General features: G+C 41.9%; 1 protein-coding gene across 3 annotated transcripts in view; it reads right to left on the reverse strand.

The window, feature by feature from the left end:
• Positions 1–12,728: 12,728 nt before the first annotated feature.
• MACC1 (MET transcriptional regulator MACC1) overlaps positions 12,729–13,983 on the reverse strand; it is a 54,261-nt gene continuing 53,006 nt past the window's right edge. For all 3 annotated transcript variants that reach the window (XM_030549316.1, XM_030549317.1, XM_030549315.1), the window contains one exon: positions 12,729–13,520. In XM_030549316.1, the coding sequence (XP_030405176.1) occupies positions 13,308–13,520 (213 nt within the window). In that variant the 3' untranslated portion in view covers positions 12,729–13,307. The remainder of the gene's footprint in view (positions 13,521–13,983) is intronic.

Here is a 13,983-nt window from a genome sequence, read left to right on the forward strand (position 1 = left end):
AAGCAGTGGGTTAAAAAAATCAAGCAGAAGGTTTAAAAAAAGTCCACTAATTTTAGGTGTCTGGTTTGAGATAGCCGAGTCAAGCTGGGGACCCAAAATTAGTGGACACTTCTGGAAAATATTGTCCTAGGTGTCATGTGCAAAGCCACAGAGGGAATCAGTGTAGAGCTGGGAATAGGACTCATGAATCCCTGTCCCAAGCCCAATCCACTAGATGTCTCTCTGTACCATATATATACATATACACCTCGACCCCGATATAACGCTGTCCTCGGGAGCCAAAAAATCTTGCTGCATTATAGGTGGAACTGCATTATATCAAACTTGCTTTGATCCGCCGGAGTGCACAGCCCCCTTCCCCCCGGAGCGCTGCTTTACCATGTTATATCTGAATTTGTGTTATATTGGGTCGCGTTATACCGGGTGGAGGTGTATATAATATGTGCGCACACATCCCACTAATCTAAATTAGATTAGAATCAAATCTACAGTGCTCAAATCACTGTTGCAGAATCACATGACTAATGGCAAGGAAATAATACAGTGATGATCTAAAGAAATACGACAGCTGTAAATTAATGGACATCTGTGACCTTTCTGCATGGACAGGGAGAGAGAAAGGATTGTAATTTATAGGACACTTTTACAGTTGGATTCCATGTTTCCTTCAAGGGCTCTTGTCAGCTGTATTTCACCCTCAGTTTGTACAGTGCTTAGCATAATAGGACTCTGATTGTGACTGAGGATTCTAAAACAAATAACACTAAAGTCCTTTTAAATATTGGTCTAGGTTACCTTTTGACCTTGTGCCAACTTTGTTTCTTCAGCAGCTGACTACAAAGCTCAAGAACTAGTTCCCATTGTTCAATCAAAACTGAAGAGGTACTTATTTTTCCATTGTTTTCAGTTAGTTTGGCATCGCAGCCTGTATTATTCCACTGCCTCGAGACATCTTGGGATAAGGTGGCATTACGTAATAATGCCTAAATAATAATACCTAAGGGCCAGATCCTTTGCTATTATAAATCAGCATAGATCTATTGATTTCAGTAGAGTTGCACTAATTTTAACCAGCAGAAAATCTGGCCTTAAATATTTGGGGCATATCTATTTAAGAAAACTATATTCCCTTGTAAGAACTTTAGGGGTCCCGTATTTTACATTTTATTTTCAATATTGTATTGGCCTTTCTTGCAATCAGCAGCATACAAACAAACACAGCCACTGCATGTATCTACAGTGGCATTAGACAAGGCACTGGCTTATTTATTTAGTTTGCAGTAGCCCCTAAATATTTTCTAATACTTTCCAAACACAGAGCAACCTATTGCCCCCAAGGAGAATATAATCTGAAAAGACCAAGATGGAAAAGGATTTGACATATAGGCAACATGATCACAGTGCTTGTTGCTAGTTTTACATTTGTTTGCTTGTAATATAAAAACTCATTTTCCCTCCCCTGACAGTAACCAAATCCTTCATCTTCCCTTGTACAACAATCCCCAACTTCAGTTTCCATGTCCTGCCGTGCCTTCCTCCCAACTTTCTATCTCCTCCCTCTGCGTGGATAAGCAGTTCACACACATGAAAGTAATAAGTAACTGATTTAGTTTTTTATAAATATCATGGTAAATGTAGGTCTTCAAGATGGAGTTGGATGAGATCCAGAGGGGTGACCTATGTGTCTGGGGTGGTGTGGGTGAAAGTGTAGGGATGGCCATGGGAGAATAGGGCTAAGAGGGCAATGAGACAACATCATGCATGATGTGAAGGGGGCTGGAGGGTGTAAGGGGAGGGGGACAGAGGACAGTGATTAAAGAAAATGATGGATAAGAGGGAGTGGTAGGGTTTTGTATGCCATTTACAGTAATAATACAAATCTTGAACTTAATGTTATGGAGAAGGGGGAGCCAGCAGAGCAATTAAAAGAGGGGAGGGACATGACAAGGTCAGAATGATAGACAAGGAAGGAAGTCTGAGATTCTTCATGCTGTCTTTTTAGTGACTATTGGCTACTGCTTTGTTGGTACTTGCGAAACACGAATAAGACATAAAATCACAAGCAGGATTATGCAAGCTAAAGTTTAAGGTTCCTGCTGGGTTACTGTAACATCTTATACCAAAGTTTGGAGCTAACTGACTTGATTGAAGGGAGTACTAGCCACAGATTAATATTTTACAGGATTATGTGGCAGCTACACAAGGTTAGAAAAAAGTACCTATATTTTTCATTACTACAAGTATGTGTAAAATCCATAGGGTGTCTTCCATTAAGTGGCACACAGAAGGAAGAAAATGTTTCCAGTATGATGAAGAGTCAGTCTGGTTCTCCTCATTAATTGGTGATTTCCTAGAGAGAATAAATATGTTAATGATAATTTCCTCCAAAATCCGTCTGTTTTGCAAGTTTCTGGTAAACCGTAATAAATCTTTGTCATTTGGGAGTCCTGTTACTACCACCACCATTTTATTTCAATGCCTACTGCAGTGAACTACAGTGGCTTCTTTTAAGCATTAGTGTAGATACTTTTCTTATTATTATAAATCTCAGGAATGTGCAGCCAATATTTTAACCAAGCACTCCCACAAAAATACTCTCTCTTACTCTGTAATAAATCCTATATCCCAAAGGTGCACAGAAAGGAGGAGGAAAGGAACTAGGGAATACTACATTCCTTTTAAAAAGAAAGGGGAAATGAATGTTTTGAATGTAAGGTTTTTAACCTAGGGGATTTATATATGCCTGTGAAGAGGGGAGGTAGTGTGTGTGTAAGGAATTTAATATTTTGTTTGGAGGCAGAGGATATTGTTCTTAAAGTGCAACCACATACTGTGTTTCCTAAACTTGTTGCTTGAGTTTAAATTGCATGGTAACAGAAAGGCACCAGAATACAGGACAATATAGCTACACTATGCTTAGGATTTTAATAGATACAGGGAAGTCTCTCATTATATCATTGCCTGAGATAATGTAGGGACAGTTCAGCCTTGGCTTATACACATTTCTTCTGATGAGTCCAGTCTACATTTGATGGGAGAGAGCCAGAAGCAATATTCCAAGTTAATGGACAACCCTGAGGCCAGAAATAATTGGAGTTGAGAAAAGCCTATTTGAAATGCAGCTACCCTGGTTGGAGGCCCACATGTGGGCCCAATGCAGTGTTAGTGCTGTGCTTCGGAAAATGAGATGACGAGGAACCATATTTAGCATGTTGCTTTGGGGTTTCACTTCCAACAGGGTCAATCTGTTGAGACAGTATCTCTGAAAACAGTGTTAAAGCCTGGAGGCGCTCCAGTGTGGGAATGACCTTCATATAATGTGAACCAGGCCATAATATGGTGATTAACAAGAAATAGTTAAAACTCTGCTTATTGTATGTGTTAGTGATTCTCCTAACATTATTTCCAAGAGACATGCTGGTTAAGTAGCTATTTTTTCCCCTAAATACAGACCTGCTGATTGGCTAATTGAGTCTTGGGGAAGGATCCTTCTTCAATATTCATTCCATTTTCTATTTAAGATACTCCCCAACATTTTTTTTAAAGGAAAACGAATTTAGCTTATTTCAAGAGACCAAACCATGTATGTTCTTCCCAGGCTAAAACAAGATCTCTTTAAAAGATTTCTGACTATACCATCTGCCAGCAGGGAGTCACTAAAAGCATCTTCCGCATAGCTAGTCATGTAAACTACTATATTGATGAATGACAAGATAGCTACAGTCGCAACATGACCCAGTGGATAAGGCATGGCAGTGGGATTTAGAAGACTTGGGCTTTATTCCTGGCTTTGCCACTAACTATGAGTGTGCCATAAGGCAAGTTTCTTCACTTTTCTGTGCCTCAGTTTCCCTTTTCATGTTTTGTCTGTCTTGTCTATTTCAGTAGCCCCATCCTGAGCAGCTACCATGTGTCTGTACGGTAGCGTGCATAATGGGCCCCCAAATTCAGTTAAGGTCTCTGTTGTTAACATAACACAAAAATTATTAATAATAATCCAAAGTAATCCCCCTTTTCTCTCTGTCAAAGAGAGAAACAAAACAATCCGTTAGGAGGGTTTGAAACCGCTTGCTTTTCTGTCACAGAAGTAAGGATGCTACAAGACTTCATATACTCCATCTTGTATTCAGTTATTTTTTACTGAAGAAAGAAACATAATACTATCTGCATGTTTAATAGGCATTTATTAATCCCCAATGGTCTCTGTCAATAGGATTCCTACACTCTGAAGGTGTGAATTTCTGAACCAACTGTGCTCACCACATGTAACCTAATTGCAAAATATAATCCTAGTTGTGAAACCTGTCCCAGGGGGAGAAAAGCCCTACTAGGCTAAATAAACTGTCAAAAATGGGAGACAAGAGTATATTTATAGACTCTAAAAAGAGACATGTCAGCAAGTCCAGTTAAAAATGGACAAAATGTTATCTGAAAATTCTAGTGTGAACAGGTGCCTGTTCTGACCTGCTCTAAAACAAAGTCCACGTGCTGTGAAGAGTCCATACTCATCTTCTGCTGCTGCAGCTTGCCTTTTTTAACAGATAAATTAACTTTAGGAGAACACAAAACTCTGCTCAAGCCTTCTCCCCAGGTTTGGCTGTTCTTAGGCTCTAATCCTAGAATGCACTTCATTTAGGCAGACCCCCAACTTTGTGTCCCTTTGAAGTCGCTGGAGGTCCACGCAGACACAGGGATCTGAGTACGTGCAGCATATTGCAGGATCAGGGTTTGGGGGTGCAGAGATCTGTTTACAAACAGTAAGTGGCAGGATTGTTGCCACCTAAATTATTTACTGTTGTGCACAGATATACGTAAATAGTGGTTTTCAGTTTCTGTCAGATTATCCCAGGGTACCATGACTCAAGGTTTGTCTACACTTACCAGGGGATTGACGTGCGGAGATTGATGCATCAGCGGTTGATTTAGCAGGTCCGCAGATCGCTCTCCTGTTGACTCCTCTACTCCACCTGAACAAGAAGCGCAAAGGGAGTTGATGGGAGTGCATGTCCAGTGTAGTGTGGATCCCACGGTAAGTAGATCTAAGAACGTCGACTTCAGCTACGCCTACATTATTCAAGGCAAGACAAGGTCTAAGACATTTTATTGAATAAATTACAAATCTTAGGCCTTGTCTGCACTATGGGGGGAGACTGATCTAAGTTACGCAACTACAGCTATGTGAATAACATAGCTGAAGTTAACGTCCTTAAATCTACTTACCACGGGGTCCACACTATGCAATGTCGACTAGAGACGCTCTTCCGTCGACTCCCCTTATGCTTCTTGTTCAGGTGAAGTGCAAGAGTTGAGGGGAGAGCGGTCTGCGGTCAATTTAGCAGGACTTCACTAGACCCGCTAAATCGATCGCTGATGCATTGATCGCCGTGCATCGATCCCCCAGTAAGTGCAGACAAGCCATTAGATCTCTTCTGCTTTGTGACATCTCCCTTTTGGAACTGCAGGTTTTTTCATTTTGATAATCCTATTTAGCCATGCTGCAAATGTGATCCGAGGGAGATCTTTCCAGTTACACACAATTAATTTTATAGGCAGTATTATTAAACCATCAGTTAGAAGGGCGTTCTATAACTTCTATAGTAACAGCATGAGAGGCTTTTATAGGATTAATAGAGCATGGTACTATATAAGATGGTTTTATACTCTAATAACACTTCCCACTTATAGACAGTGGTGCAAGTGGAATACATTTCTTACCAGTACAGGGGGGAGGCAGCAGCTAACAGGGGGAATTTGACCTCCTCACATGACCCTCCATGTGACTCCTCCCTGCCCCGCCCCCAGCCCAAGGCCACCATGTTTTCCCCCTCCCCATGATCCACCCCCAGCGCAGCTGTATCGCTCCCAGCCCTTTCACACAGGGTCTCCTCCATCTGTACAGCAGCTGCACCAGAGGACAGGGCTGGGGGAGGGGCAGGGGCTGGTACAGCTGCGCTGGAGGAGCTGCTGAAGTGGGGTCACCTGGTGGCCCCATGTTCTGCTCCTTTCTCTACTGCGGTTCCTGGGAGAGCCCTGCAGTTCAGGGATCTCCCAGGAAATGCACTGGGGAAAGGAGCAGAACCCCCAGCCTCACCCCTTGCCCTTCCACAGAACTGTATTTCCTCTGGCTCCATCTGTACAGCAGCTGCCCTGCCAGAGGACAGGGCTCTGGGGGCATGGCTGGGGGTGGTACAGCCACTGGCAGAGCTGCTGATGTTCTGCTCCTGGGAACTGCTGTGGTGATAGGCGCAGAATATGAGGCCACTGGGCAGCCCCCACAGGCAGCTCCTCTGGTGTAACTGTACTGCCCCCAGCCCTGTCCTCTTGCAGGCCTGCTGTACTGAGGGAGGAGACCCTGCGTGGAAGGGCTGGGGGTGATATAGCTGCGCCAGAGGAGCTTCCAGTGCGGCCCCATGTTCTGCTCCTCCTCTGTCTTTCCAGTACATCATACCAGCTATAAATATCTTGCTGGTACAGCAGATTGGACCAGGCCGCCCTGCTTGCACTGCTGCTTATAGAGTCATCAAGTCATGGAGTTTAAGGCCAGAGGGGGACCACCAGATCATCTACTCTGAACTCCTGTATATCGAGGCCACCAACACCACCCAGCATCCACACACTAAACCCAACAACCACAATGAGACCAAAGCATCACAGCTCATTATCAGAACTGTTCAAGAACTAGGCTTTCCAATGTGAGATTTCCTTCCAGATTTGTCTCACCGGCTTAGATCTCCCCAAGGGAGAACAGCAAATTATGGGGACTCCATAAATAATGTTCAGAATGATGTGATGCAACTGAATATATTTCATATTTCATCTTTGCCTTTTATCCTAAGCCCACCAAATCACCACCCTGTGTAGAAATGGGCTTGTGCCATACCGATTAGTTTGTTTAAAATTTAAAAATGGAGGTTTTTAATTAGACAAACTTGCTGTATATGTCTACTAAAATGAACAACAACAAATTGATCAAGTAATGACATTGTAAATTGTCATCATTAGGTTTCAGGGTTGAGCCAGTGATGCACGGGGCAGTTCACAGCAACCAGAACTATTGTTTCGTGCACCTTGCAGAGTCAGAAAGACAACACATCTTTGGTTTACACTTGGTTCACATTTGCAGTTATCTTCAAAACCATGTGAACCAGTAACATATATTTGTTAACAAAATCTGAGATGCTAGGGCACAATTGTGTGGTAAAGGTGGATTCCACAGTAAATTCCATGGTATACATAGAGTCCTGTCTACAATGCTACATTTATTCTATTGTTTCAAGGAGCAGTATTTTTGCTTATGGTCAGAGGTACAAATTGTAGTGGTTAACCTAGTAGCAAAAACATTAGTAAATTTCACCAACAGAGATGAAGGTGCAGCATATTTCCTTTTTTAAAGGATGAAGTATTATTGTCATTCCCCTATTACTAAAAAAGTCTGCAATCTCTCACCCTGTCACCTTTTTTTTAACATCCTGTAGATCCAATGCAAAGATTCCAGTGTATGCAGTCATTTTCCCTTGTTTATTAGGTTTAAAAATACAAACTGTAATTTTTTTTTTAAAAAAAGCTCAGATAACAAAGAAATGGTTAACAAATACAAAATCACAATTTTTCTGTACTAAGAATAATACCAGAAGGCCTTTATTCCTATAATTGGTGCCTATTTTCAGACCTGTACTCACAGCAAGAAAACCACTAGGAAAAAAATGGTTATCATTACTCACATCTGATTAGCACTGGCTTTATGGATCTAAAATTATTGTGAAACTTTTCAAAGACTCAGATAGCTTGAGTCTCCTCTCACACTAGTGAAAATCATGAGTAGCTGCGTTGAAGTTAATGGGAGTTAAACTAGCGTGGAAGGAGGAAAACATCTGGTACACGTTGTTCGCAGTGTTGTAGCTGTGTTGGTCCCTTGACACTAGAGGAAAAAAGTGGGCGAGGTACATTTCCCAGATCGGAAGAAGAGATCTATGTAAAGCTCAAAAACTTGTCCCTTTCATCAAGGGAAGCTAGTCCAGTAAATGATATTTACTCACCCACCTTGTCTCCCTGGCACATGTTCTATTTTTTAAATTCTAGGGGCCTGATTCTCAGTTCACTTGCCCCTTGTGCTGAAATTTATACTGAAGCCAAGTGGATGTAATATTTTACTGTAGTGTTTTATTCTCATTTAGCATAAATGTCAACAATGACACAAGGTGCAAGGCAGCAGAGAACTGGGCTCAGTGGGATTCAGTTTAGAATAGAATATTTACACTAGGACTCTAAACAATTAAATGTTTACAGTATGGAAGATCTCAACTGACATGATAACTTACTAAGAGGAAGCTCAGAAAGACGTAATAATCAAGTAAACCTTATTTGGGTGGAGACAAGCTTGTGGAGTTTGAGTTTCTCTAATCCTCTGGCTTTACTATTTAAACTGTTTAGGTTTTATAACAGAAATTTGCATTATGTGAAACCCAAACCTTCTGGAAAAACCACTCATGCCAAGTCCCACTCATTTGCCTGTCCTCATCAGAAAGGAGAGTGGAAGTCCCTGTCCTTTCCTCTTGTCCCCAGAGCGAAGGGATGAAGATGGCTGGGCCCTTAATACCCACCCCCATCACACACCTTGCTACTATTCTATTATCTGTGATGTCTTCTGTGGAGTGGTTTGTAGCCTAGTCGCCTCACTTATGTTCTCTTCTGGGGGAAATCTAATTTCTCCTTCCCAATCTTCTGCTTTCAGAGAAATCATCAAGGAGGCTTCCCCATTCCCCACCCAACTCAAGGAGAACACCTTCTGAGGGTGAATAACTTTTCTTCTAACCCCTTATCTTATAGCTGTTGGATTCTGAAAAACTTCTTCCTGTCGTGTTACATAGACCTGTTAAATACTGTGGGGCAGAAATACCTCAGCACTGGACTTAGGGAATTGACTCCCAGTTTCAGGAGGAAACCTGCTCCTGTGTCAGTCATCTGAGAAGAGTCTCCTTTTGTCCATTGCATTGTGGGACGTGTCTGCCATATGAAGGGCCACTGCAGTAGGACTGACCCAATTCTCACCACCAGATAGGGCAGGGGCAGGCCCCCATCTCAATAAAAGCCTCCCCTTGAAAAAGGGGGTAGAATATTGAACTCTTTTGCCCAGTGATGAGGGATGCTAGGTTAAAGCCTCTTTTCCACCGAAGACTATAGAGGTGAAAGGAGTTGGCTAATATCTCTAGACTTCCCATCCCTCAAAGACAGTAATGACAACAAAAAAATGGGGAAAGCTGGGGTCTTTGAAGGATGGTAACTAGGTAGGGGATTTCTTCTCCTTGCCCAGGAGCAGGGAGAGGTTGTTTTCATCCCTCCCCACAGAGACCCCTAAGAAGGTATGTGCGCTGGCTGGAGTTCTCCTCTCCTCTCCCTCCTCTCCCCTTAAGAGAAATCAAGACCAAAGCTATGTGTTCCTAACTGCATGCTGCTGCTGAAAGCAGCTGTTTCCACTCTCAGCAGTAACCTAGAACTGGCATTTTGTGGTTTAAAATATTTGAGCAATAAAATGTGGAGTTTATTACGTATTATTTTACATTCAGCGTAGGCTGCTAAAGTAAACAGAAGTATTGCACAAGTGCACATTTCATTCATAGGAGGAGAAGAACAAAGCAAAAATGAAAGTGGAATTAGCAAATAAAAGACACAGCTGCAGGCCCCAGAGCACAACCTAATTGGACAGGATATAAACAAACTTCAGGGACCAATCACATAATATCACAAACTGAGGAGCTGACTGACTCAATATGTCAATATTTTGCTAAATAATTTGGGCCAAATTCAACTCCAGTTTGAGAGTGTCACACTTCATTGTTGGTGCAGGGCTAAAATCAAAGGAGATGGTATAGCAACAGTAGGAAAAACATCAAAACAAGCCATGCTCCTTAGTGATTTCCTGGTCACTGTGATTTCTCTGTAGTGAAGGCTCTGTGTAGCGCCCTATCACAGTATCTTTTTTCCCAACATGCCTCTTTTCAGGGTTGGTCCTTTAAATTTGACAGAACCAAGAAGCTGGAACCCTGAAGTGGCCATTTGGTAACTGGTAGCTCCTGGCTGCATTTTTCTCTCTTCTAGCTGGGAAGCAACACTTATGTTTTCCTTTTTCATTATTATTATTGCTGAGGAAAAAGCAATAGCATTGGCATTAGTGATAAGAAGAAATGCAAAAAATGGCATTGAAATTGGAAATATATGCAGTGCAGCAGAAGTAAATGTAAGAGGATTTCCATGATGGTTGCTGCCAGGGGAATAGCAGAGAAGCTGAACAGAGTTTGACATCAAAGAAGGGGTTATGGCCAGGTGGCATATTCATTTCTAGGTGTAAGAAGGCATTGTGAAGTTCAAGGAATGGTGTAGTTGAGTCAAGTCAGTCTGCTTTTAGGGAGCGTAAGGAGTAATGAAGTACTTATTCACCCCAGTCAGTAGCAAAGACATTGAGCATGGCTCAGTCAACCATTGCATCATAATGAAATCTGCCCTGTAGCAGGATTGGCAGTACAGGCGAGCCATGCTGAAGTAGGAACCCCAGGAGGCATTCTGGAAGATGTAACCAGAATCCTTCCTGGAAGTCCACAATGTCGCAGCCCCTCTACTACTCTTTAAGAAGGTACCATGTGCATTTTCAAACACCTCAGCAGTGCAAGAGGGAAAGAGGACATGGGCCATGGCCCTGTCCCTTCTTCCCCTCTGCTTAGGGGGTTCATTGCCACCTGTGGCACTAAGAGGGAACAATAGCTGGCCCCTGCATAGATGTGCAAGGCAATGGGGAAGCTCTGTGGTACCTTCTATCCCCAGTTCCTTGTGCAACTGCATAGAGCCAGCACAATGTGGGTGTAAACATCTCTCAGGGACATAGAAGGCTACACTACATGGTCCATGTATTCAAATTCTATTTGATCACCACATAAGATGCTTTTTGCATTAATACTCAGTGGACCCAAATCTTTGCTGACCCTAGTGCAAAGCAGGAGTAACTCTGCTGAAGCCAACTGCATTACATGAGTGGAAAATCACTGTAAGTGAGGGAATCAGGCCTTCCATATTTAGCAAAAGTCTTCTGGGCTTTTGCCCTGTCGTCTCATCCAAAGCTCTTCACACCTAGAGGCTGTGCAATGGAACTTGTTAAAGAAAGGCCTAGGGAGAAAAAAACGTAAATGTGCTATTTTGTTCTGGATTCATCATGTTCTTCCACCTCCTGAAAGGACATTATCTCAAATGAAGCAATTAAAGAACCAGCTGTGCCCTGAGATGTTCATGCACAGCTCTCAGAGCAGACGTTGGCTTTGTGTCTCCAACTGCCAGCTCTCAGGCTTGCTTTTCAACCAGAGCACTGCTGGCAAACAGTGAGTTTGCCACTAGTGAGTTTGCCAGTTTATCCAAATGAGCCTTTGGGTGCTCCTTCACCAGAGCTGCTCTTTGAGTTATTTGCAGGTTTCTTCCATTTTTTACCACTACCTTCTAGCTAACAAATGTTTTTGTTGTTTGTTTTAAATGCCATGCCATTTACCAGGAATTATTTTGGTTGGACTGAGGTTGTTCCACAACTCAGTGTTATCTATAAGGCAGTGCCACGTTTACTGCAGCTTGGTTCTGGCCAATGGTAAGACTTCATTTGAGAGTGTCTATTCTGGATTATTTCAGAGGATGCATGTAATCAGTGTAAATCAGGCAAGTATGAATTGCTGCATAAATAAATCATAAATGAACCTAATTTAAACCCTTTTTGTTAACAATAGGACCAGTATGTATCTTTCTTGATAAAATACTAGCTGCCCCTCTCTCCATTTTCCCTCAGTAATGGCACAGATGAGAATTATGCACAATAATGTCATATACATTCTGCCTCTACCCACCAACTCCCACTTTTCCATTCAAAACAGCTGTATAAGAGGCAGTGGCTTATATACAGGATCATATGACATGGCCACCATTTTGATAAGTGCTCGGTATGGATCAGCCTTTTTTATCCGATTCCACTCCTTTTGGGGAGCATGTAAAGACAGATTAGTAAAATTCCACTGTGCATCATGTATACACACTTGGTGATACAAAAAACAGTGAGCTATTTCCAGATGTGGCCATCAATTTGTGTGCCCCTCTCCCTGAGTGTCCAATTTAGGACACCTATGACCTTTACAGAAACACTGAGCTCCTGTTTAAGAGTTGGTTAGAAAAAATATTTTTGGCAGAATTTGTCTATTCATAAAAATTGCAGTGTTTTGTAGAGAAGGTTCAATTTCAAGAAACTCCTGATGGAGTCCAGGCATCCTGATTTGGGATGAAAAAATTCCAAAAACAAAAAATTTAATGGAACTGATCTTTGGTTTTCCAGCCAGCTTGGCTGCCATTGACTTCCATTGGAGTTATAAGAGCTCACCACACCTGAAAATCAAACTGAAGGTGTCTTCTTCTGGACACCCAAAACCCAAGGAACTTGCAGTGAGGCCCCCAATATTGCAACTGATTATGAAAAGGCACAGCAGTGTGAACATAAGAATGGCCATACTGGCTCAGACCAAAGGTCCATCTAGCCCAGTATCTTCTCTTCTGACAGCAGCCAATGCCAGGTGCCCCCGAGGGAATGAACAGAACAGGTAATCATCAAGTGATCCATCCCCTGTCTCCTATTCCCAGCTTCTGGCAAATAGAGGCTAGGGACACCATCCCTTCCCATCCTGGCTAATAGCCATTGATGGACCTATCCTCCATGAATTTATCTAGTTCCATTATGAACCCTGTTGTAGTCTTGGCCTTCACAACATCCTCCGTGCTTGCATGGCCTCATTGACTCCAGTAGGTCTTCTATATGGGCTCAGTGGCTGATCCTTGTGTTGTAACTTACAGGATTGGAGCCCAAATTGTCACTTTTGAAAATTTTGGGCATACTGAGTGAATATTATCAGAGCAGCCCAGAACATGTGGGGCTTAATAGACCTCAAAATAAAAAAGTTGCCTTTATTATAAGCTATAGTTGTAGTCTTGTGAATTTTTCATTTAGGAATTGGTCCACGGAATTAAACTCTTTTCAAGGACCTAATTCACCTTCCAACTCTAATTTCACCCCTGCATGGTCCTCAGAATATTATTCTGCATGCCCTGAAGGTCCTTCAGATAAATTGTGTTCCACATGGTCTGTGCTGTATGTAACACATATAAGTGCAGAAAAAATAAGCTAAAATGAAAGGATCTATTCTTTTTTGGAAAATCAGGGTCTTAAAAATAATTGACGAGTATAAAAATCAACACCATAGTTTTCTAACAGATAGTCCATGAAAGAATTTGGGATTCTAGTCTTCCTCCTTCTTGGGGAAAGCATTTGCCCTTAAGATCTCCATGCAGTTCACTAGAATCAAAGCTCCAGTTAACTCTCGCCACTGTTTGGTCAAAGGGTTTTTCATTTTGTCCAAAGCTGACTGCAGGTCTTGTAACACGTCTCTATAGCTGTCTCCATAGTGAGCGCCCCATGTGTACAGAAAATCGTATGCTGGTTTCCACATCATCTGCAAAGAATTTTTTTTTTTAATATTAGGAGAAAACAAACAATGTACAATGACTTTCTAGATCTACTATAAGGGCATAGTAATTAAAAAATTATAGAAAAGGAAACAAATTAACTTTTATTCTTTGAGCACATTGAAGTACTTTCTCATGTAAAGCACGTTCAGATAAAAACTGCAATGTCCCATTTATGCTGTCAGCTTTTCTATAGATATGGACGTTTTAGTGAAATAAGTAGCAATAAACAGATAGTGTCCCATTAAATGAAGAATCTATCAAATTGGCAACCATAATTCTGCCTGAACAATTTGTATCTAGTATAGTTACAAGTAATGCCAAATATCATTAACAGTGAAAAGATGCGGGGGGGAGGATTTTCCTGGTTCACTTTAATGTGTGCATTCAACAGCAGTTTGCAGATGGTGAACTTCATTATTCTGTTGATGGTCAGTTGCACTTCTTGTC

The sequence above is a fragment of the Gopherus evgoodei genome, chromosome 2 (assembly GCF_007399415.2).
Source record: "Gopherus evgoodei ecotype Sinaloan lineage chromosome 2, rGopEvg1_v1.p, whole genome shotgun sequence".
Lineage (NCBI taxonomy): Eukaryota > Metazoa > Chordata > Testudines > Testudinidae > Gopherus > Gopherus evgoodei.